This window comes from Lissotriton vulgaris, chromosome 12 (assembly GCF_964263255.1).
Source record: "Lissotriton vulgaris chromosome 12, aLisVul1.2, whole genome shotgun sequence".
Lineage (NCBI taxonomy): Eukaryota > Metazoa > Chordata > Amphibia > Caudata > Salamandridae > Lissotriton > Lissotriton vulgaris.
This window is the reverse complement of record NC_141700.1, coordinates 140,977,860-141,003,360: the sequence shown is the minus strand read 5'-3', so window position 1 is coordinate 141,003,360 and position 25,501 is coordinate 140,977,860. Positions and strand designations below refer to the sequence as shown.

The following is a 25,501-nucleotide window of genomic DNA, read 5'->3' as shown; positions in this document are numbered from 1 at the left end:
GAGAGAGAGCGCAAGAGACTGGAGAGTGAAACAGGAGAGAACACGGAGCGAGGCGCAGCAAAGGAAAACTCCCAGTGATGGATGCGCTGGGAGAGGAAATGTTGACGCCGGGTGAGCAGTAATGCGTGGCCAGGGACCAATCGGAGTGCAGCATGCACACTCTACTCCCTACTACACACTCTATTCCCTACTACACACTCTAAACTCTACTCCCTACTATGCACTCTACTCCCTACTACACACTCTACACTCTACTCCCTACTACACACTCTACTCCATACTACACACTCTACTCCCTACTACACTCTCTACTCCATACTACACACTCTACTCCCTACTACACTCTCTACTCCTTACTACACACTCTACTCCCTACTACACACTCCACACTCTACACTCTGTTCCCTACTACACACTCTACACTCTACTCCCTACTACACTCTATTCCCTAATACACACTCTACTCCCTACTACACACTCTACACTCTACTACACACTCTACTCCCTACTACACACTCTACACTCTACTCCCTACTACACACTCGAATCCCTACTCCCTACAACACACTCTACTCCCTACTACACACTCTACTCCCTACTAAAATATCTACTCCCTACTACACACTCTACACTCTACTTCCTACTCTACACTCTATTCCCTACTGCACACTCTACTCCCTACTACACACACTACACTCTACTCCCTACTACACTCCCTACTCCCTACTACAAACTCTACACTCTACTGCCTACTACACACTCTACTCCCTACTACACACTCTAATCCCTACTACACACTCTACTCCCTACTACAAACTCTACTCCCTAGTACACAATCCACCCCCTACTACACACTCTACACTCTACTCCCCACTACACACTGTACACTCTACTCCCTACTACCCACTTTACTCCCTACTACACACTCTATTCCCTACTACACACTCTACACTCTACTCCCTACTATACTATCTACTCCCTACTACACACTCTACACTCTACTCCCTACTCTACACTCTATTCCCTACTACACACTCTACTCCCTACTACACACTCTACACTCTACTCCCTACTACACACTCTACTCCCTACTCCCTACAACACACTCTACTCCCTACACTCTACTCCCTACTACACACTCTACTCCCTACTACACACTCTACACCCTACTACACACTCTACTCCCTACTACACACTCTACTCCCTACTACACTATCTACTCCCATCTGCACACTCTACACTCTACTCCCTGCTCTACACTCTATTCCCTACTACACACTCTACTCCCTACTACACACTCTATACCCTACTACACTCTACTCCCTACGATACACTCTATTCCTTACTACACACTCTACTCCCTACTACACTCTACACTCTACTACACACTCTACACTCTACTACACACTCTACTCCCTACTACACACTCTACTCCCTACTACACACTCTACTCCCTACCACTGAGTCTACTCCCTACTACACACTCTACTCCCTACTCCCTACACCACACTCTACTCCCTACACTCTACTCCCTACTACACACTCTACTCCCTACTACACACTCTACTCCCTACTACATTATCTACTCCCTACTACACACTCTACACTCTACTCCCTACTCTACACTCTATTCCCTACTACACACTCTACTCCCTAATACACACTCTACACTCTACTCCCTACTAAACACTCTACTCCCTACTACACACTCTACTCCCTACTACACAATCTACTCCCTAGTACACACTCTACCCCCTACTACACACTCTACACTCTACTCCCTACTACACACTCTACACTCTACTCACTACTACCCACTCTACTCCCTACTACACACTCTACTCCCCACTACACACTCTACTCCCTTCTACATACTCTATACTCTACTCCCTACTACACTCTATTCCCTACTACACACTCTATTCCCTACTACACACTCTACTCCCTACTACACACTCTACTCCCTATTACACACTCTAGACTCTACTCCCTACTACACACTGTACACTCTACTCCCTACGACTCGCTACTACACTCTATTCCCTTCTACACACTCTACTCCCTACTACACACTCTACTCCCTACTACACCCTCTACACTCTACTCCCTACTACACACTCTACACTCTCTACTCCCTACTACACAATACACTCTCTACTCCCTACTACACACACTATACTCTACACTCTACTCCCTACTACACACTATACTCCCTACACTCTACTTCCTACTACACACTCTACATTCTACTCCCTACTACACACTCTACACTCTACTCCCTACTACACACACTACACTCTACTCCCTACTACACACTATACTCCCTACTACATTCTACTCCCTACTACACACTCTACACCCTACTACACACTCTACACTTTACTCCCTACTACATACTCTACTCCCTACTACACACTCTACAACACACTCTACACCCTACTACACACTCTACACCCTACTACACAATCTACTCCCTACTACACACTCTACACTCTACTACACACTCTACTCCCTACTACACACTCTACTCCCTATTACACACTCTACACTCTACTCCCTACTACACACTCTACACTTTACTCCCTACTACACACTCTACTCCCTACTACACACTCTACTCCCTACTCCCTACAACACAATCTACTCCCTACACTCTACTCCCTACTACACACTCTACTCCCTACTACACACTCTACTCCCTACAACACACTCTACACTCTACTACACACTCTAAACTCTACTCCACACTCTACGCCCTACTACAAATTCTACTCCCTACTATACACAATACACTCTACACTGTACTCTGTACTGCACACTCTACTCCCTACTACACACTACTCTTTACTACACACTCTACACCCTACTACACACGCTACACTCTACTCCCTACTACACACTCTACACTCTACTCCCTACTACACACTCTACTCCCTACTACACACTTTACTCCCTACAACACACTCTACTCCCTACACTCTACTCCCTACTGCACACTCTACTTCCTACCACAGATTCTACTCCCTACTACACACCATACACTCTATACTCTACTCCCTACTGCACACCATACTCCCTACTACACACTACTCCCTACTACACACTCTGCTCCCTACTACACACGCTACACTCTACTACTCCCTACTACACACTCTACACTCTCCTCCATACCACACTCTACACCCTACACTCTACACCCTACACTCTACTCCCTACTACACACTCTACACCCTACACTCTACTCCCTACTATACACCCTACACTCTACTCCCTACACACTACTCCTTACACCCTACACTCTACTCTACCTCTCTACCTATACCTCTCTACCTTTCTACCTCTATCTATCTCTACCTCTCTCTACACGCACACACAGTTATATATATGTATGTGTGTAAATATATATATATTTATATATTTATTTATACATACATATTTTTATGTACATCTGCATATCTATATAAGTACAAATATAAATGCATGCATACATATATTTATACATATATGCATACATATGCATGTTATGTACATGAAAGTTTGAAAAACACTAATTAAAGCAAAGCTAAAAAGCCACCTTATTACAAATATAATTTCTTTAACTTAAACGATGGCGAGACCTATTGCATTTTTGATGCTTGTTTCAGTAAGTATCTAAGGTTTTTTTTAATGCTAATTCCTAACTATAACGTCCCTGACACCTGTGGTTTTTTCGGTTAATTTAAAAAAACAATTTTTTATGTTAATTACTAACTATAATGTCCCTGAAAGCTGAGGTTTTTGCACTGAATATATATAAATATATATATATATGTATGTGTATATATATATATATATATATATATATATATATATATATATATATATATATATATATATATATATATATATATATATATATATATATATATATATATATATATATATATTCCAGAAAGTCACACTCTCGTCCTTGAGGTGAAAGGACAGTGCGAAGTATGGACTCAGGATAGCGTGTTCGTTTATTCAGCAGTGGCAAACAAAAACAATGTCTCTCCGACGCGTTTCGGGGCTCCTCCCCTTGGTCACGAGTGAGTGAAAAGGTGATAGGTGAAAACATAATATAGTCTGGATCACATGGTGTACCACATGAGTAAACAGAAAGAAAATACTGTCGCGTTCACAGACGCGAATAGGATAACAAAAAGGAACGGTGTAATTATAATACAAAATTAAATTAAATCACGGGAGCAATATAATGCATTTGTAATATTTAACAATGCATTTTACATTATTTGAGCCATTATCAATCCTGCGTGAAAGCCGAATTTAGTCACCAACATAAATGAAGGACTTGGGATTTCCCATACATTAAGGAAGCAGTGTCCTGAACGGAAATAATATGGTTTTTACACAGATTTGCACATTTGATAATGATCACTGCCCCTGTGGGCAACAAAATCAATCTCCCTAGCACAATAAGAATCAATGCTTGATTACTTCCAAGTGGAAAGGTTATATATACAGCACCTGTGCAACATAACGAGGTCTCTGCTAATGTTCAAAAAACCAACTCAGTTCATTGCCCATGTGGGCTTGTATACAGGTTTGAGGCAAAAATTACTCTATACAAGCAGATTAGGCTAGGGTAAACAGTCAAGCCCAAGTGGGCTGATAATTTCGTTCATACGTGCTGATCATTATATAACAAGTTTTTATAATGTTCCGTTCAATTTCTAATCAATATATATGTTGGTGCTCCCATTCAGTCAAAAAAGATTCATTCAGGCCGTCCCTAAAAAAAGAAAAAGAAAAGATATATATATATATATATATATATATACACACACACACACACGCACGCACACACACACACTTCTGGATTATATAATAGCGAAATGTGTAAAATTTAAAAGCAATTTCTAAGTATTTTCTTAATGCTTTCCAGATGGAATATACACCCTTGTCACTGAATATGGTGAATCCTATCAGACCTACTGTGACATGAACACCAACGGAGGTGGCTGGACCTTGGTAGCCAGCGTCCATGAAAATAACATGTATGGGAAATGCACTACAGGAGACCGCTGGTCCAGTCAGCAAGGAAACAGCATAAATCAGCCTAGTGGAGACAACAACTGGGCAAACTACAACATATTTGGATCTGCAATTGGAGCTACAAGTGATGACTACAAGGTAAAATGCGCACTAACTTTCAATATCCAAAACAGGAATTAGACACTGATTATTTCAGGCTGGTGGGACTACCAGTGGGACACCACATGTCCCTTTGCAATTTCATAATACAGTTTTAGGTCGAGAATGTTACCTAAAATACAGCAATCCTTAATATACCGGAAGCTCCTACTTACTTGCCCATAGAGCAATGGGTACCACAGGTACTCAACACATATTGGCAAATGGTGTACTCAACTTAAGAGTAAATGGGGCACCATTTTCTTTAGCTCAAAGTTCTATTCATGGTCTATGTATCACAAAGCTAACCTATTACCATCCTGCAGATGATCTTAGACAAATAATCTAACACTTTAACCCTAAATTGCTACCCCTCTAACAAGGCTTAAAGATGTATCTGTTCAGAATGTTTCTTAATGTCTATTTGTTTTTTCTCTCCATCCCCTCATCAATCTAATCAAATCTCTTGTATATATCTGTATTGTGCCTGTTTTATGTGATGTGCTCTGCTTGGTTTGTGGCCAGGTCCCTGCTATACAAACATCTCCAATAAGATAAAACAGAAAGGCTAGGGATTCAAGGGACATGGCATCCAACTTCACTGAAGCACAAAAGGTTGGAATTAGTCTGGTGAAAAATAGGTGACACCCATACATTCAATTAACTTGTTTGGTGCAAAAGTCGTAAAATGCCAAGCATAACATTTTAGAAGTCATTCCTCTTTTTCAAAGTCTAGATAAATCCAAGCCTAGAATTTTGGAAATAAATGGCTTTTAAGACAAAAATTGTTGTATGAGGTTTTTATGCATTGCCTTTTTCATGCCTGCGAACAAAAGTCATGCAGACCAGTAAATTTAATTTACAGAAGTTCCAATCTGGGGGGAGGTAGTGAAGCGAACACACTGAAGGGAGACATATGCAGCATTTGTTTGCATAGAAATGATTACAATCTAGATGAGAACACTAATTAGTAGTTTGCACAAGACAAATGTGGTTTGGGGTACAGGACTCCATCTTAAAAATGTCCTCAAGCGTAGCACCTGGGCATAGATACATTCATATATATTCATATTGTATGCTCGGATATCCATTGAATGCTTTCTTGCAGAAGTAATCAATTGATAAAGTTTAACTATATCTAGTATGATGTCTGTGTTCCTTGTTGACAGAATCCTGGCTACTATGATATCAAAGCAAGGGACCTGGCAGCGTGGCACGTGCCAAATGGCACACCAATGAAAGACTGGAAAAACAATGCTTTACTGAGATATCGCACAACCAATGGCTTCCTTAATAGTTATGGAAATAGCCTGTTCTCACTTTATCAGGTAATGTAAGAGATTATGGTTTATACATGACTTTCCTGGTGCTTTTCATTGAATAGGGTTCATTACCAACATAGAAATGCTGCAAAGTTTGACAACCAGTTGATCTATTATCGAGGCTTGATAACATCATTTTTACACATGCTCAGTCCAACTTGCTGGACAAATTACTACGACTCATATGCAAATTGATCAATTATTCAATTCAAGTATCTCCTCACCCCATAGGCAAATCAACTCTTCCTTCTCATAGTGACCCTCTACTTCTTCAACTAGGATCTACAGGTCCTTCATGCAGCCTTGAAACACATGTACCAGGACTGCCATATCCCCAAAGTTATGATTTAAGCAACTCTACCCCACCTGACCAGGTTCACCAAAAAATAATGCAATTAAAAGTAATTTTTGTCTTTGGGGCCAACAATAGAAGCGCCTTCTCCAGATGGAAAAAGAACAATATATCGACAGAATGCAGAACAATGTCATACATTCATCCCAGTACAGAGATCTGGGCCTAAATCCATATTTGTTTGCTCACCTTGCCATTCAAGTTTGGACCCAGCCATATGCAAATCAGTCTTGACCCTGCATCCAATGGGAACAGTCCAGCACGAACTGCCAGGCCTGGTCCTCCCTGGACTGGAAACAAGCATCCTAGGACCGGTTTCGTGCTTTCAGCCCTCATCAGCCAGGATAGCTTGACTCCAGTGGCATGGAGAGCAAGGGCCCCATGTCTGGGCATACCCGTCCCACTCGGGGTGACAAATGCAAAAAGAACAATTGATGGACAGAATGCAAAAAAATGTGATACATTCACCCCAATACAGAGATCTGGGCCTAAATCCCTCGTTTTTTTGCTCACCATGCATTCCAGTTTGGACCCAGCCATATGCAAATCAGTCTTGACCCTGCGCCCAATGGGAACAGTCCAGCCCAAACTGCCAGGCCAGGTCCTCCCTGGACTGGAAACAAGCATCCTAGGACCGGTTTCGGGCTTTCAGCCCTCATCAGCCAGGATAGTCTGACTCCAGTGGCATGGAGAGCACGGGACCCACATCTGGGCATACTCATCCCACTCAGGGTGACAAATGCAAAAAGAACAATTGAGGGACAGAATGTAGACCAAAGTCATACATTCACCCCAGTACAGAGATCTGGGCCTAAATCCATAGTTTTTTTGCTCACCATGCCATTCCACTTTGGACCCAGCCATATGCAAATCAGTCTTGACCTTGCGCCCAATGGGAAAAGCCCAGCCCGAACTGCCAGGCCAGGTCCTCCCTGGACTGGAAACAAGCATCCTAGGACCGGTTTCGGGCTTTCAGCCCTCATCAGCCAGGATAGCTTGACTCCAGCGGCATGGAGAGCACAGGACCCACATTCTACAGATGGGGCTTTTTCTGCCCTTCTTGGAATCACATCTCTTCCTGACGCAGGGCTCCATGACATTGATACCCTTAATAAGACTTGCTTTTGTCCCCAAAAACAAAATGTGCACCCAGATTTGCCTAAATAATGGGGCTGCTCATATGCATGGTCTTCCATGAGTCACCCATCCAACGTCATCTGTTGAAATCTGTGGATACCCAGCTGGTGTCAATAACTTTCTAGGCCCTTCTATATAATCTACAAGACGGCATTTGAAGAAAAAAACAATATCTGACTCAACTCTCCTATTCTGTACCTTTGATAAGCCTCGTGTCAAGGCAGCTCAATCAATGTGGTCTACCACTGACTCCATTCATGTCCCAGGCCTCACGATTGCACTTTAGCCAAATCATAGGGCAAAGTCTACTTCATTCGATGTGCCTACTTCCGCCTATTATCATACACTTTACCCGGGGGGACATACTTTTGAATATTTTACTGGATGCTAGGCTGTATGGGGTGAAGTGGAAAAAAGACAGCTATGTTGAATTAAAGTGGAGGATTGGGAGGGAGGAGCAGTGTTGTATATTGAAGGGGTGTGAATATCTGTAATAAGGGGCCTACAGTCCTATCAATCGGCAGATACGTGGTCAAATTATTTATAGTTGGTTTATGTAATAACTTGTTCACAAATGGTATATTGATATGTGTGTTACGTCTTCAGTCCTCAGGATTGGTGTGATGCCAGAAAAGTCCACCTCTTGATCTAGCCAAGCCTACTAGCCGTAATGGCACAGGTCAGTGGCACGATCAAGTGAGGGAAGGAAGGGAAGGGGATAGCAAGGAAGGAGACCTGAAACAACAAGGAACAACCAATAAGTACCAAGTACTCTAGCAAGACAGTTTCTACAATGATAAATCATATACTAATGCAGTACATGTAAATAAACCAAAACAAAGCAGACAACTGTGCTTGAGCCCTGTTGCAATCAATGCTATGATCCCAAGTAAACTCTGACTGTAGAGGGTAGACAGAAACACAACCACAGGTATACATCAGTCTAGCAATATCTATTATGGTCATGCTCTATACCCCTATAGGCGTAAGATACCTGCATAACATACCCTTTGTCTGTACACGCTGAATCCAAATGGACACTATTATGTAAGCATAGAGCCAAGGCCTCAGCTGTCAATAAGGGGAAGATTTGCTCCTTGAGCAATACTGAGGAAAGGTAAGTTTGTACAGAAATAAAGTAAGAGTACTCCGAAATTGAAGTCAATTATGTATAACACCCGTGAAGTAAAATCATAAACAGGGTTGCCATGAGTTAGTTCTCGTCGTTCAATACTGTTCGAGTTCTGCCCCTTCATTGAAAGGAAGCAGGAAGAATTACCGGCAGAGATAACTCCATGAATAAGAGCTAATGCCGATAAATAATCGTCCCCCGCACGAGCGCGATACAGGCACTCACCAACGGGGGGCAATACAAGAGAGTAAATCGGCCGACAATGCCGATCGAAAAAATAAGAACCGTCCCCCGCATGAGCACACCCTGAGTACTCACCAACGGGGGGCCAAATCTGATTCGGCCGACAATGCTGATCGGAAATGTATACCAAGGAGACTCCTTCTCCCGCACGAGTACCACATAGGACTCACCAACGGGAGAGAGAGACGAGAACAACATTGTCCGAAACTGCAGATCGAAAGAATCTCAAGGCCGTCCTCTGCACGGACTCCTGGCCAGGAGCCCACCAACAGAGGGCAGAACAAGGAGGCGGCCGACAATGCCGCCTGAGCACCAGCAGGACGAATAACACAGCACCCAGAACGCGATGGAAAATCCAACAGCGTTTCCTGTAGAGTGACCGTCTTTATGGGACGCCGTTGCACACAACTGGTGCAAGTAGTCATGGGAAACGTAGTTTCAGGCAAAGGGTAGAAGCTGATTTTTTCCAGAACGAGGGTGCTGGTGGCCACATGTTGCGCACAACTGAACAAGTAACAGTACATCCCTCCACTCACCGAGGGTGCAACACAGGGCCAGGCTTGAAGGGGCACCGCTTATGGAAAGAAGACACCAAGCCCGGTGCGTGGATCCCCGCAGCGGGTTCCCAAGAGTTCTCCTCTGGGTCATACCCCTTCCACGCCACCAGATACCACAGCTTGCGGCCACGCCACTTGGAGTCACATATACCCCTCACCTCGTATTCCAAAATGTCATTGACCAGAAGAGGAGGAGGTAGTCTTTTTACCAAGGAAACGGAGGGTTTCAGCAAGGACACGTGGAATACAGGATGGATACGCAAGTGGAATGGCAGCTTCAAACGCATGGAAACAGGACTAAGGCATTGCACAATCCGATAGGGTCCGATATATCTGGGGTTGAATACACTGTGATTTTGGAAGCGTATATTCCTTGTAGACAACCAGACGGAATCCCCCTTGCGGTACAGCCGTCCTGGACGTCTATGCTTATCCGCTGTGGCTTTATAGGCGTTCTTCGCTTTGCTCAGATTGTCTTGCACAAGTAGTAAGGTTTCCTTAATGTGTGCCACTCTCCTGGACACCTCAGGTAGTTGAGCGTCAGTCACCGGATGAAGAAAAGGAAGAAAACGTGGATGACGACCGTAGTTGTATTAAAGCTCACGTGGAGCCGTGTGTAGCATTGTTGTCGGCTAATTCCACCAACCACAGAAGGTCCACCCACTCCTCCCAACTATGGTCCACATAAGATCTCAGGCACTGCTTTAATGTTTGATTGAGACGTTCCGTTTGTCCGTCTGTCTGCGGATGGAAACTGGTTGAAAGAGCTGTTGACACACGTAACGAGGAACACCATTTCTTCCAGAACTGTGCAGTGAATTGCGAGCCCCTATCGGAAATGATAATGTTAGGTAGCCCATGTAAACGTCCCACATGAGTCAGTAACAGTTTAGCCAGTTGACCGGCAGTGGGCACTTGTTCACAGGCAATAAAATGCCCCATCTTGGTGAGATAGTCTATAACAACAAGGATTGTGGTGCACCCTTGATCCATCAGCAATCCTAAGATGAAACCCAATGAAATGTTCTCCCACTGCAAGGAAGGGGTTGGAAGAGGGCGTAACAGCCCCTGTAGTTTGCGATGATCCGATTTCATCGCGGCACAGATATCACATTGAGACACCCACTCCTTCACGTCCACTCTCAAGGAAGGCCACCAAAATTGCCAGTTGATAAAGTCAATCGTTTTTTCAACTCCAAGGTGTCCAGCACAGGGAGACTAATGACACCACCAAAACACCTGTTTACAGAGACGCAACATGGGCATCAACAACTGGCGCAGCGACGGCTCGTGGAGGGAGTTACGGTGGGGCAGGAGGGCGGGGAGGGGGAGGGGCAGGGCGGATGTTGCTAAAATCCGGCATATGGATAATTGCAGGTAAGTAAACAATTTAATTAATAAAACGAATTTCGTAGCTCGCACTGCATTGCATTTTGCGATGCAAGGCGCACTACGAAATTCGTTTTATTAATTAAATTGTTTACTTACCTGCAATTATCCATATGCCGGTTTTTAGCAACCTCCGCGCTGCCCCTCCCCCTCCCCACCCTCCTGCCCCACCGTAACTCCCTCCACGAGCCGTCGCTGAACTGGCGGTTGTTCATGGGAAAGCCATCTTTCAATCGCCATTCATGGTGGCTGTGCAGCCAAGTTTTCCATTTAAAGGTGTTGACTCCTTTCAAGATGCCATGGAGGAAGGCATCAGGCTGTATCCCCCCCAATACCCTGGAAGGGTGAATTATAGCACTTGTGGGTGAGAAAACAGGATCCTTTGTAGAGGACTGACGGGTAAGGGCATCAGCTTTCCTGTTTTCCACCCCTGGCCGGTAAGTGATGATAAAATGGAAGCCGGAAAAGAAAAGCATCCACCTGAGCTGACGGGGTGTGAGATGCCTTGCTGCCGTCATGAACTGCAGATTCCTGTGGTCCATGTAAACAGTGACCATATGTCTGGCCCCCATCAAAAAATGCCTCCATTCCGTAAATGCCTCCTTTATCGCCAGCAGTTCCTTCTCAGCTATATGATAATTCCTTTCCGCTTTGTTCAGTTTCTTAGACATAAAAGCCACCAGATGTAGTTGTCCTGTGGTGGGATGTCTATGTGACAGGATGTCTCCTAAGGCCACATCAGAAGCATCGCTTCTACGATGTAGGGTTTCTCTGGATCCTGGTGAGACAAGACCTGTGTGGTCACAAAGGCAGCCTTCAAAGCCAAAAAGGCCTCCTGAGCATCAGGGTTCCACTCGAACTTCTGGGACTTACTCAACAACTGTGTGATGGGAGCCACTAATTTAGAAAACTGATCAATGAAGCGCCTGTAAAAATTGGCAAAGACGATAAAGCATTGAAAGTCACGAACACTCTGAGGAGGCGGCCAATACTTGATAGTAGTGATCTTTCTTTCAGCCATTTCCTGACCAAAAGGACTCAACATGACTCCCAGGAACTCGGCAGATGTTACGTAAAAGTCGCATTTACTTAATTTGCAGAATAAATGGTTCCTCTGCAGGATCCGGAGCACGGAGGTTACCTGTTGCGTGTGTGCTTCCTCAGTTTCAGGATAGATGAGTATATCATCGATATACACAATCATGTAGTGATCCAGGATCTCGCGTAAAACATCATTGAGAAAGTATTGGAACGCCGCAGGGGCGTTACATAGCCCAAACGGCATCACCAAATACTCAAACAGGCCGAATCGGGTCTTAAAATCGGTCTTCCATTCAGCCCGCGCTCCTCATGCGTACCAAGTGATATGCGCCCTTTAGATCAAGCTTTGTGTGTATCTTTGCTTTTTTCACTTGTTCCAACAAAACACTGATAAGTGACAAGGGGTACCTGTTTTTAACTGTAATGGCATTCAATGCCCTGAAGTCCACACATGCCCTTAACTTGCCATTGGCCTTTGGAATAAATAAAAGCGGCGAGGCAGCAGGCGACTTGGAGGGAAGAATGAACCCATTCTTTAGGAGCTTGTCCAGATATTCTCGTAAATGGAGATTTTCAGGTTCAGTCAAGGCATAAAGCCTCCCACTAGGAACCGCAGCCCCCGGAACCAGGTCAATCTGGCAGTCATACTGCCTATGGGGAGGGAGTTCTTCGGCCTGTATGTCATTGAACACATCCTCAAACCCTTTTTAAGGCGAGAGCAGGTGCACCATCTTTTGGGCCGCAGTGGCCACTCTTATACCCCCATCCATATACACAGTCGGGTGCTGTATGCTTAAAGAGCATCGTTCCATGCAAAAGGGTGAGTTCATCACCACTGTCCGGGTGGCCCAATTGATTTCCGGGTTATGTTGTTGTAGCCATGGCAACCCCAAGATGATTCCGTACTGTGGCGCTCGTATGATGGTAAACAAGATGGTTTCTTGATGCCAGTGGTCATACAATACTTGGACCTCCTCTGTATTATATCCTATCGGCCCCGTGACTAGTTTCCTCCCATCGACCGCATACACGTCTTCAGGTGTGTACCCAACTGCTTGGATTCCTCGAAATCCATAAACACACCGGTAGCCCCTGAATCGACCACAGCAACCATAGGGATCCATTTGGTGTGAATCAACAACAACACATCTATGAATAGATGACTGTGTTCCTAGTTGTTGGTGTTCAATAAAGAAGGGATATACAATAGACTCCCAGAAGCCCCTTCGCTGTTCTTAGAGTCCTCTAGTTTTCCAATTCCTTGTTCAAAGAAGTCGACAAGATTTTGTTGCTGCGAAAACGATTGGTCTTTGGTTTCACAGGACACTCTCTTACGTAGTGTCCCTTTTTACCGAGGTAAAGACAGAGGCCCTGTTTACGGCGGGATTCTTTTTCAGCCCCAGTCAAGGCTGTCCTAATTGCTCCTACATCCATGGGTTCAGACCCTGATGAGTGAGGTGAGTCAGAGGTCTTCTGGTATGCATAAGAAAGGAGGCCCTTATCCTTTCTCTTATGATCCCCCTTACGCTCATTCAGTCTATCATCAAGACGCAGCACCAGATTAATCAGATCTTCGCAGGTAGTGGGTTGGGGATCAATTTGGGCTATGATATCCTTTAATTCTCCTCGTAGTCCTTGATGAAACAGGGCGCCTGTTTAGTTTCAGCCACCGAACGCCGAAAAGAATTCAAATATACTAGCAGTTCCCTGTTCCCCTGGCGGAGCTGTAACAATTCCCTATCAGCTGTATAGGAATCTGCCCGTCTATCGAACACCCTTAAAAACTCAGCCTGAAGTGCTTCCCAATCGTGGAGGAGAGGATCATCTCGGTTGACTAACGCAACCACCCACTGAGCTGCATCCCCAGCCAAGTATGATATTAGAAAGCCCACCCTCCCCTGGTTAGTGGGGAAGGACTTTTATTTGCATGAAAATTGACCTGTGTCAAAAACACCTGTACAGTGCTGGAATCCCCATGGTACCTTTCAGGGGTGGCCAAGGGTATAGACACCGGCATCTCCACCACATCTGCACTAGGAGGGGTAGCGGCTGACGCCCCCGCTTACCAAAGAAGCAAATTAAAAGTCTGGGTGTATGGTTGGACTCTAATCTTAGTTTCTCTGTACAATCGCGCAAAGCGGCTGCTACCTGTTGTCGCCTGATCAGATTGATGAGGAAGATCCTGCCACTCCTTCCCTTTGATGTTAGACGTCTGCTGGTGCAAGCCCTTATTTTATTGCGGCTAGACTATGCCAATGCGGTCTACCTGGGTGCACCGCAGGGGACTACTAAGATCTTACAGGTTGTCCAGAACTGTGCTGCTCGACTTTTAATGAATGTACCAAAGCGCACTTCTGCTAAGTCAGCACTTTGTCAGTTGCACTGGCTTCCAGTGCAGCAAAGAATTTGGTTTAAGGCCATGTGTACCGTGCATAAGTAAATCACCGGCAACGGACCTTCGGTGATCCCGCCGATGCTGCAACTATATCAGGTTTCTCGGACACTCCGATCCAACAACAAAAAACTTCTGATCTGACAGTTCCTAGGATTCAACAGGTACGTATGGGTGGCCAACGTTTTTCTCTTCATGCGGCAAAATTATGGAACCGGCTCCCCGACCCTGTCCGTCTTGAACCTAATTATCTCCTCTTCAGGAAACTGCTGAAAACCTTTCTCTTTCCATGAGTAGCGAAGAATGTCTAGGTGTCATAAATGCACTGCAAGGCCCTAGGGTAGCCATGCGCTATAGAAATGCGTATTCATTCATTCACTAAAAGGGTTACTCTGGAAGCCGTCCAACCTAGCCTGCAGATCAGCTGTTTCCTGTCTGGATGCTGCTAACTCTACTTGTACTGTGAAAAGTGCAGCCAGTACATCATCAAGAGTGGCCATTCTGCACACACCTTGACCGGGAGGACCGTATATCGTGGATCAGATTTTTTTGTTACGTCATCAGTCCTCAGGATCGGTGTGATGCCAGACAAGTCCACCTCTTGATCTAGCCTAGCCTACTAGCCGTAATGGCACAGGTCAGTGGCAGGATCAAGTGAGGGAAGGAAGCGAAGGGGACAGCAAGGAGGGAGACCTGAAACAACAAGGAACAACCAATAAGTTCCAAGTACTCTAGCAAGACACTTTCTACAATGATAAATCATATACTATTGCAGTACCTGTAAATAAACCAAAACAAAGCAGACAACTGTGCTTGAGCCCTGTTGCAATCAATGCTATGATCCCAAGTAAACTCTGACTATAGAGGGAAGACAGAAACACAACCACAGGTATACATCAGTCTAGCAATATCTATTATGGTCATGCTCTATACCCCTATAGGTGTAAGAAACCTGCATTACATAGCCTTTGTCTGTACACACTGAATCTAAATGGACACTATTATGTAAGCATAGTGCCAAGGCCTCAGCTGTCAATAAGAGGAAGATTTGCTCCTTGAGCAATACTGAGGAAAGCTAAGTTTGTACAGAAATAAAGTAAGAGTACTCCGGAATTGAAGTCAATTATGTATCACACCTGTGAAGTAAAATCATAAACAGGGTTACCATGAGCTAGTTCTTGTCGTTCAATACTGTTCGAGTTCCGCGCCTTCATTGAAAGAAAGCAGGAAGAATTACCGGCAGAGATAACTCTATGAATAAGAGCTAATGCCATGAATAATCGTCCCCCGCACGAGCGCGATACAGGCACTCACCAACGGGGGGCAATACAAGAGAGTAAATCGGCCGACAATGCCATTCGAAAAAATAAGAACCGTGCCCCGCACGAGCACACCCTGAGTACTCACCAACGGGGAGGCGAATCTGATTCGGCCGACAATGCTGATCGGAAATGTATACCAAGGAGACTCCTTCTCCCGCACGAGTACCACATAGGACTCACCAACGGGAGAGAGAGACGAGAACAACATCACCCGAAACTGCTGATCGAAAGAATCTCAAGGCCGTCCTCTGAACGGACTCCTGGCCAGGAGCCCACCAACAGAGGGCAGAACAAGGAGGCAGCCGACAATGCTGCCCGAGCACCAGCAGGACAAATAACACAGCACCCAGAACGCGATGGAAAATCCGACGGCATTTCCTGTAGAGTGTCCGTCTTTATGGGACGCCACCGTTTAACAGTTTACATCTTCATACATTGTGGATACGCTACTCATTCGTTTTTTGAGTGCAGTGGAGGACTCTCCACATAGGCATGTAAGTGAGGAACGGATCAGTTACTCTTTTCTTTTTTCTCTACACAGGCGACTCTAATTCGCACTACTATGCACTTGGCACACTAGTTTTTGTTACACACACTCACTGGGGTCACTATCACTAAGCATGAACAACTTACCATGAACGACTATGAAATTATGTTTATAAGATGTTTAGGGATATATTTTTCCTGATTTTATAGCGATGCTCCCTGATGAAGGGCTACATGCCCGAAATGCATAGGAAATGAAGCAATGATGACACATAGAGATGATGAAATGGAAATAATTTCATGAATATTCAATGATGGAAAGAGAAACCAAATAAAGAATGAACAATTAAAAAACTTTATTAAGAGTGATTTACTTTTTCAAGAGGAATCCCTGGAACTGTACCAAGGAGACACGGGTGTGCGTAAGGGGATGAAACTAATGTTCCATTAGTAGCACATAAACTCACGTTTGAATTGACGTCCAAGGCAAGAGGCGTTCCTCTTATAGCACCCTTAATTTGTAAGACGAACATAAAAGCATTTCGTTTGAAGGATATCCAGGCTGTGCGCCAGTCTTCGAATTTTTTTTTGTTGAAAATTCTTTATTGTCAGGAGTTCAGAAGAGATATTCATTACGACATTTTGCAATTGCATCAACATAGCAATAATATGATCCCCGGGCGGGGAAAGGATTTAACATAGAGTGTAGTAACAGTTATCATGTTCACGCAAGGCCCAGCAGGTGAAAAGTGAATAAACAGACATATGTATCATAAGGCCCAGTGTCACCCCTTCTTCTTTACACCCATCCCGCCCATACTGTTTCAAGTCAGTAGGCTGACTTCCCCCTTACATAGCATGAGCGGGGACTCATAAGAATAAAGAAAACAAATCTAAAAAACCAAACAACGGTCATCATGTTACCAAAATCTGTGTACGTTCATATATACTATCCCACAGGCTTACATATTCAGCATTCCGCTTGGAGTGGCGGTGCACGCCCTCCGCCTCCCGGCCCCGCCCCCGTTCATGTTAGCACCTCTATAGCCACTAGTCCTCTTCTTCCTCCGAGTCTGAGTCCTCACCCTCCGGCAATGCTTCACATGGGTCACCCCTATATGCGTTCCATGGCATCCACACCCGGTTCCATTTGCGGGGGCAGGCTCTTAATACATACACTGCTCTCTCCTTAACCATGAGAAGGTCCATATTTCTCATCCACCCTGCCACCGTCGGCAATTCTGGAGCGCCCCACCTCTGTGCAATGTCTCGTTTGGCCACTGTCACTGCTAGGGTGACCCACAGTTGTCCATACCTGTTCAAGTCCGTAGGGTCCCAAATGTTCAGCAGGCATTTACGAGGTTCCGGCAGTACAGACACATTGATGGCCTGAGAGACTGTGCGCATAATCTGACGCCATAGTTCCCTGATTTGTGGACATTCCCATAACGTGTGTAGGAGAGTCCCTTCCTCCCCGCATCCCCTGAGGCAGTATGGGTGTGGCGCCCTCTGTATTTTGTGGAGTAATGTGCGAGTGTAGTAGGTGCGGTGTAGCACCTTGAGCTGTACCAGGCGGAATCTGGCTGATATGCCCACTTCCCTCGGCGAGGCCAATGCCTCATTCCACTCCGTTTCATCCATGTCGCCCAGTTCGTCCACCCATTTCTCCTTAAGTTTGTGTGTGGGATCTGGCATGTTGTTAATTAATTTTTTGTACGTGAGTGAGGTCGCTTTTTGCTCCATGAATTCGGTGAGCAGCCTATCCTCAAGGGGCGATGATTCTGGGAGTGCGGTGTCTGGTGGGATCGCTCGTAGTAGTGCATGCCGGATTTGTACATAGCGGTACGTTTCAGTGGGCCCCAGGCCGTATTGTTGCTGGAGGTGCTGGAAGGGAATAACCGTGCCCTTGTCCCAGAGGTCCCCAACTACCGAGATCCCTATGTCGTCCCACCTCGCAAATCCTTTACAGGTCCGTAGGTTACCCAGTGTTTTAGTGTCCCATAGTGGTGTCAGCCTGGTGATTTTACCCTTCCACCCTACGCGTGATTGTGCCGTATGCCAGATTGTCGCTGTGTGGAATGTCGGGCCTAGCAGGGTCTTTACCTGCGGGTAGTTGTACAGTACCGAAAGCATGCCATCAGTCCCCAGTTGCGACCAGTCTGCCTCATATGCGGGGTCGTCTCTTGAGACGTGAATCCAATGATTAATAACTTTAAGCTGTGACGCCCAGTAATATAGTTGGAGATTGGGTAATGCAATACCCCCCTCGTACCAGCTCTTCACCAGTTTTGCCTGCGCTATTCGCGCCGGACCATTACTCCACAACAGGCTGGAGACCAAGGCTGCTACTCGTCTAAAATACTGCGGGCTAACCGCATAGGGGGAGTTTTCTAGCACATACAGAAATCTCGGGAGAGCCATCATTTTGTAGAGCGCCGCACGCCCTAGGAGGGTCAGCGGCAGCGTCGCCCAGTATTGGACATCAGCACGCAATCTTTGCAGAGGCGGCTGCAGGTTTTCGATATAAAACTGTTTAACGTCCTTCGTCACATAAATACCTAAGTACTTAAAGGAGGAGCGGGCACTGTGAGAGGACAGTTAGCCGGCAACACTGGAGCCGGGCCAGTAAGGACATAGAGTATGGACTTGGCCCAGTTCAGGGTATATCCTGAGGCCCTGCCGTGTTCATCGCAGATCGCCAGTAGGGCGGGGACCCCTTCAGTTGGGCCGGTCATGTATACTAACATGTCGTCGGCGTACAGGGAGACCTTGTCCTCCCACCCGTCGCTCCAAGTGATTCCCCGAAACAACGGCGTCGACTTTAGCAGGATTGCCAGTGGCTCCAGTACTATCGCAAATAACAGGGGCGACAGCGGGCACCCCTGTCTTGTTCCCCTCCCTAGTGGAAAGGTCGAGGATATGCGTCCGTTCGCCACCACCTGTGCCATCGGCTGGGCGTAGAGCAGTCGCACCCATGCCATATAATGGGGCCCGAAGCCCATGCGGGTTAGGACAGCAAAAAGGTATTCCCACTCTACCAAATCAAATGCCATTTTAGCATCTAAGGAAAGTATCACTGCCTGCTCCTTAAGAAGATGCGCCCTCGCCAATACCCCATGTACCCTCCGTAGATTAAGCGCTGTGCTTCTATGTGGCATAAAGCCCGATTGGTCAGGGTGTATTAGGGTACTCAGATGCTTGGTTAGGCGACTGGCCAGGAGCTTCGCCAGGACCTTTGCCTCTGCGTTGAGCAGTGAGATGGGTCGGTATGAGGCACTATCTGTTGGTGGCTTAGATGGTTTGGGGATGGCCACAATGGTGGCCGTGCGTTGATCGAGTGGGAGCAGCGCCTTTTGTACGCTGTCGTTATACATGTCTAGGAGGGGCTTGGCCAGGACAGAGTCCATCGCCTTATACCATTCCACAGGAATTCCGTTTGGGCCTAGGGCTTTGCCTGACTGCAGTGCCTGTATCGCCAACTGGACCTCTCCCTCTGTCAGGTCTGCATCGAGTTCCTGCTGTGCTTCAGGTGTGAGTACGGGGACAGGGATGTGACTAAGTGATTCTGTGGCCTCTCGCTCAGTGACTGGTCGTGTCGGTGTGTAGATCCCCTGGAAGTGGCGAGCTAGAGTCTGGATTATTTGCTCCGGGTGAGTTTGCAGCACGCCGGTCGCATCGTAGAGCCCGTGTATCCCCTTGTTACTGCCACCCCGTTTGTCCAGCCACGCCAGCATCTTCCCCGCCTTATCGCCCACATCATAGATTCTGTGCGCCGTGCTCGCGAGGTGTCCTTTGGTGATCACAGTGAGGTGTGCCTGGTGTTGCTGCTGACGGAGCTGCAGTTCATGTAGCGTCTCAGGAGTGGGGTTTGCCATATGCGCAGTGTTCGCTGTGTGTAATGCTAATTCCAAATTGGCCAGTGTAGCCCTAGACTCCCTTTTATGCCCAGTAATGGCCGATATGGACGCCCCTCTGAGGACCGTCTTATAGGCCTCCCACAGAATTGAGGGCGAGGTGACCAACCCAGTGTTCTCAGTAAAATAGTGTGTGGTGGTTAACTTGAGCTTTTTCCTAATGGTAGGGACCTGCAGATAATTGGGATAGATCGGGTACAGCCTACCCCGCTTACAATCCTAGGTAGAAATGTGAAGGGAGACCGGGGAGTGATCAGAAATTCCTCGTGGTAGGATATCAATACTATCCACAGAGCTCAGTCCAACCCCTAGAAAGAAGAAGTAGTCAATACGGGAGAGGGTGTTGTGGGGTGCAGAGTAGTGTGTGTATTGCTGCGCTGTAGGGTTCAGGTGGCGCCAGATGTCTGTGAGGCCCATAGCAGATAAAAATCCCGGAAGTGTGGCAGACCCTCTCTGGCGAGCTCGCTGGGGAAAGGTGTCCAGCAGGGGGTCCGTGATGGCATTGAAATCTCCCCCCAGGATCACGTCCCCCTCAGGGAGGTCAATAAGGAATCGGCTAAGCGCCGGCAAGGCTGTAGCATGCAGTGCTGGGGGGATGTATACAGATATCACATTCAAGGCTCTCCCCTCCCACTGGCCTGAGAGTGCTGCGAACCGTCCCTGATCATCTGTCTTGTGGCCAGTGACCAGGAAGGGGGAGTTGTTTCTAAGGAGTATCCCGGTGCCCCTGGAACCCGAGGTAAACTCGGAGTGTACTGCCATGGTGTACCCACGCCTGTTTAGAGCCTTACAGGTGGTCCCCGCCAAATGTGTTTCTTGCAGTAGCACCAGGTCTGACCGATTACGTTTAACAGCTTGCAGCACCAGACCTCGTTTAATTTTGTCTCCCAACCCTCTGACATTCCACGTAAGGAGCTTCAGTGGGGGCACCAACGTCGTTACAGGGGTACCCATTGTGGGTGTAGCTCGATCATGTTGTGCCATTTGAGTGTATGAACCGTGTTCTCCATGTTCAGTAGGAGAAGGACGCCAGAGTGCGGAGGCGGCGCACGCCGCCCATAGTGAGCAGTGTTCCCGTGCCTTGTGAGATTGCAATAATGATGACCATAAAACTTAACTTTAACCTGAACCTCGTAACTCCCATCCCTCCACCCCCTCCCTGCTCCCCTGCACCACGGACGAATTCCCGCCCGCATCCCCAACTTGGCAGAGTGCTTTTCTCCCCCCCCTGTCTAGTCTTACTTGCTTGTGGGGTTGGTGAGTCCCCTACAGGCTCCGGCCAGAACCCGCCCTACTCAGTTCCATCGGCCCAAGGTCCCAAGGGCAGTGTTCAGTTCTTGGTGCTTCCAGTGTAGCCATTCATCCCCTGCTAGGCTGACCTGAATCAAACGGGTCCCTCTCGAGATCGGAGTCCAGGCCCCCGGCTGCGCCCTGCTCAGTGGCCGGGCTGGCCGCACGGTGTTCCGGCGTCTTCTCATTACGGCGATCCTGGCGGTCCTTGCGCGGGCGTTGAGGCTTGCCCGCCGGTCTCCAGCCATCCAGCCACTCTCGTGCCACCTCAGGATTGTCGAAGAACCATGTCCTTCCCTCGGCCACAATCCGCAGTTTGGCGGGGAAGAGCATTGAATAGGGCAGTTCCCTGTCTCTCAGCGTCTTTTTGATTTCATTGAAGGATTTTCGACGCCTGGCCACCTCGGCCGTGTAGTCTGGGAAGAACGCTAGCGTGGAGTTCAGGATTTTTACCGGCGGCGCCACCCTGGCCGCCTGCAAAATGGCGTCCCTGTCCCTATAGTTGAAGAGTCTGGCCAGCACCGGTCGCGGCGTGGCCCCTGGTTGGGGCGTACCCCCCGGGACTCGATGAGCCCTCTCAATGGAGAAGAAGGCTGACAGGCCTTTAGGTTGTAGTTTGGTCTTAATGAGGTCTTCGATGTACAGGTCCATGGCCCCCTTTCCCTCCGATTCCGGAAGGCCTAGGATACGGACGTTATTTCTTCTCGAGCGTCCTTCCTGGTCGTCCAGTTTTTCCTGTAGTTGTTTAGTGGTCCTTTCTAGTCGCTCCATCGCCACCTGAAGGTCAGAAGTGTCTTCAATGAGGGATTTCGTGACCACCTCCACTTGCGACACTCTCTCCGACATTTTCTTAAAATCCGCTCGTAGCAAGTTCACCTCAGTGGAGATGGTGCCTACCGTCGCTTGGACGTCTGTGAGAGTTCTCATTATGGCTTCCAGTGTGACTTTTCCAGTGCCATTGGTGTCAGAGGAGGCACCGGCGGAGTGCCGTCCAGGTCCCTGTGAGTGGCTATTCTGGGCATAGGCAAACTTATCAAGCTTTGCTTGCGTCGCTGTCATGCTCCTCGTGTTTTTGCCCGTCATGTTGGTTTGCTTGGGTTGACAGTGTCCGTGTAGGCCTTCCCCTTGGTGTTTGCCGTCGAGGCAGCCGGTAAAAGGAGCAGGAACCGCAGGGCCCAGGTCGATCCCGGCCTGTAGTGTAGCCTTACTGTGGCTGCCGTTGGATTCAGCAGAAGGGTTTTCGTGGTGCTGATGGCGGCGTGCGCATCTCTCGGATATCGTACTGTTTCTCCTCTCCACGTGGGTCGCGCCGCCGCTTTCTAGGGCTGCAATGGGCAGCCGGAGACTGGCGCCACTACGATGAATTCAGCCCTTCTGCCCAACGGCGGTTCGGAGTAATGTTCAGTGCTGTGGGGGGACTGTGTCGACCCAGGCGTCCCTCGCCCTGTCTTGCCGTATTTGTCGGGGCGTCCGCCCGGTAGCGTAGATCCGGGACTGCTTCGACGTTGTGCGGGGCCTCTCCCGCCCTTGATATCACTGGAGTCTTGGCTCAAGGGTGCTCCCGGGTGCAGCGTTAAGTGAGCGCCGTGGTGGAACTTGGCGCCAATCGAGGAGGAGCGGATGCCGGCCGAGGCTGACTTCTCCCGGCCGGGCAAGGCGCGCTTCCGGTCGGCCTGCCCCCGAACTCTGGGCCGGTGCTGCCGAGTTGTCGTAGGCCTCGTCTCACTGTCGACGGATGGAGCACTTCCCGGCGTCGGATTTGCGCTGGGGGCGGCTCGTTGTGTGCCGCTCGATTCCCGGAGCCGATTTCACCCCTTCAGGCAGGTTAGTAGACGGATGTGCATGCGGATTATTGTGCGGGCCGGATTGCCTTGCGGAGCTCCCGAGTTAAGCTGCCGCCATGTTCGGCAGTTGGCCACGCCCCCAGTCTTCGAATTTTCTTTCAACTTTTTATTCAGCCTATCGGGGTTATATCCATAATTGCAATATCATCTACATACATAAGACATGCAAAAGGATGGGCGCCTATCTTCGGGGCATCTCCTTCTAAGGGAGTAAAAGCATTCAGGTAAATCTGCTACATACAAGGAAAAGAGTAGCGGGGACCACAAAGACAAAATATGCTGAAACCACTAACATGAAATAAATAGCAATCAGATAGCTCTGCAAGGGAAAAGTGTAGTGATTTGGAAAAGTTAAGTAGTGTGTCCTGGAAGATACATTTATCTCCAAGTTGAGCGTGAGTGGTAGTCAGTCCCCACCCCACAAATGTGGGTGGCCAGCAACTTGGAAGCTTTAGAGGATCATACCCCTACACTCCGGGGACAAACCTCAATGATGAAGCGGGCATATCTCAGTATGAGCTACAGAGCGTGTGGACGTACACCCACAAAAGGCACACAGATGGGCCATGCAGGCTCTCAATAATCTGTGTAATATGCAGGCCACTCGGGGCTAGATCTCTGCTTGGAAAAGCATGGCCATGGGATCAATAAACAATAAAAAAGAATTGCTCAAGGAGAGGGAGTAGGCTTACCAGGCACCATTCAGTTCACCGGCACTTGTAAATGTGGATTTATAAGGCTGATGGTGATGAGGGAGTTAAGGCCTTCTGCGCGCTGTGTCCCTGCACCTGTTTGGGGCCGTCACACAGGTAAGGTGACAGCATCAGTAGTGCGGGGCAGCAGAGTTTCAACAGGGACCTGAATCTTGTTCTCAGCTAACAGAAAAGATGCAGCCCTCAGCTCAGCATTCAGCACATGATCAGGGTCTGTGCAGGTCTATTTGATGCTAGTGAGGGTTTCCTCGACTTGGAGTAGGACTCCAGCTCATATGTCCAGGTCAAAGCAGTTGTTGAGCAACCTAATGTCTGTCATAATCAATTACATTTTTACAGATTAAAAGTCATCCAACCAGTGTGGAGCATAGTTTCATTCTGCAGAGGGCTTGTGCACCATTAGTCCTCTTCTATCAAAGAACATTTGTGGCAAATGTCTACGTTCAACTGGCCATGTATAACCTTCAGGGGGCAGGTGAGGCAGAAACCTTGTACGTTCACCAACAGAGCTCCTTAAAAAATCAAACCAGACGATAAAGGAGAAAAGTGTACTTTTATGGCAGCAGGCAACCTCCATTCTCTAAATCCCATTCATAGGAACATAATTATATTCATGATCAGCTCAGGGTAAATTTAAGGGCTGGTGTGGCTTGGGAACCCAAGATGGCTGACGCCAACCGAAGCCCTGGATGGGATGAAGAGGACCTTTGAAAAAAGGTAACATTAGGATGATTTGTGACTACACAAAACAGAATGAGATAATAAGTTAATTTGTGGCATCCGTTACCCTGAAGAAACGATTGCTTTCCAGCCTTTTAGCTGACATGTAAGAAGAGAGGTAACATGTTTCTTTTTATAAGCCTGTGCACCTTGCTCCAGTCAGTTTTCCAAGCCCTGCTGAGGAGATAAATGACATTAACAATTAAAAGAACATGTGATGGCATATTTATTGAAGGGGGAGCAAGGTTATCCATTCTACATAAATGTGAATTACTTCTGTGGAGGAGCTATTGTTTTTTTATGAGTGCCTCTTGCCAGTCATGTTTTTGAAGAACTGCTGAGGTGATTTGCGAGCTAGTGACTGCTGTCACTTTAGCTGTATTCTGTGAAAGGCTTCTTTAACACAGATGTATTTGCAGTATTGCAGGACAGGGGAGATAATGCTTAAAATAATTTTGTTCTGTCTTTGAAGTAA

At 47.2% G+C, this 25,501-nt stretch overlaps 1 protein-coding gene across 1 annotated transcript in view; it reads left to right on the top strand.

Annotated features, from left to right (window-relative positions):
• LOC147673689 (intelectin-1-like) overlaps window positions 1-25,501 on the top strand; it is a 197,341-nt gene that overhangs the window by 95,139 nt on the left and 76,701 nt on the right. Inside the window, exons 3-4 of the mRNA XM_086946404.1 lie at window positions 4,925-5,172; window positions 6,342-6,500. Coding sequence (XP_086802530.1) covers window positions 4,925-5,172; window positions 6,342-6,500 — 407 coding nt within the window. The remainder of the gene's footprint in view (window positions 1-4,924; window positions 5,173-6,341; window positions 6,501-25,501) is intronic.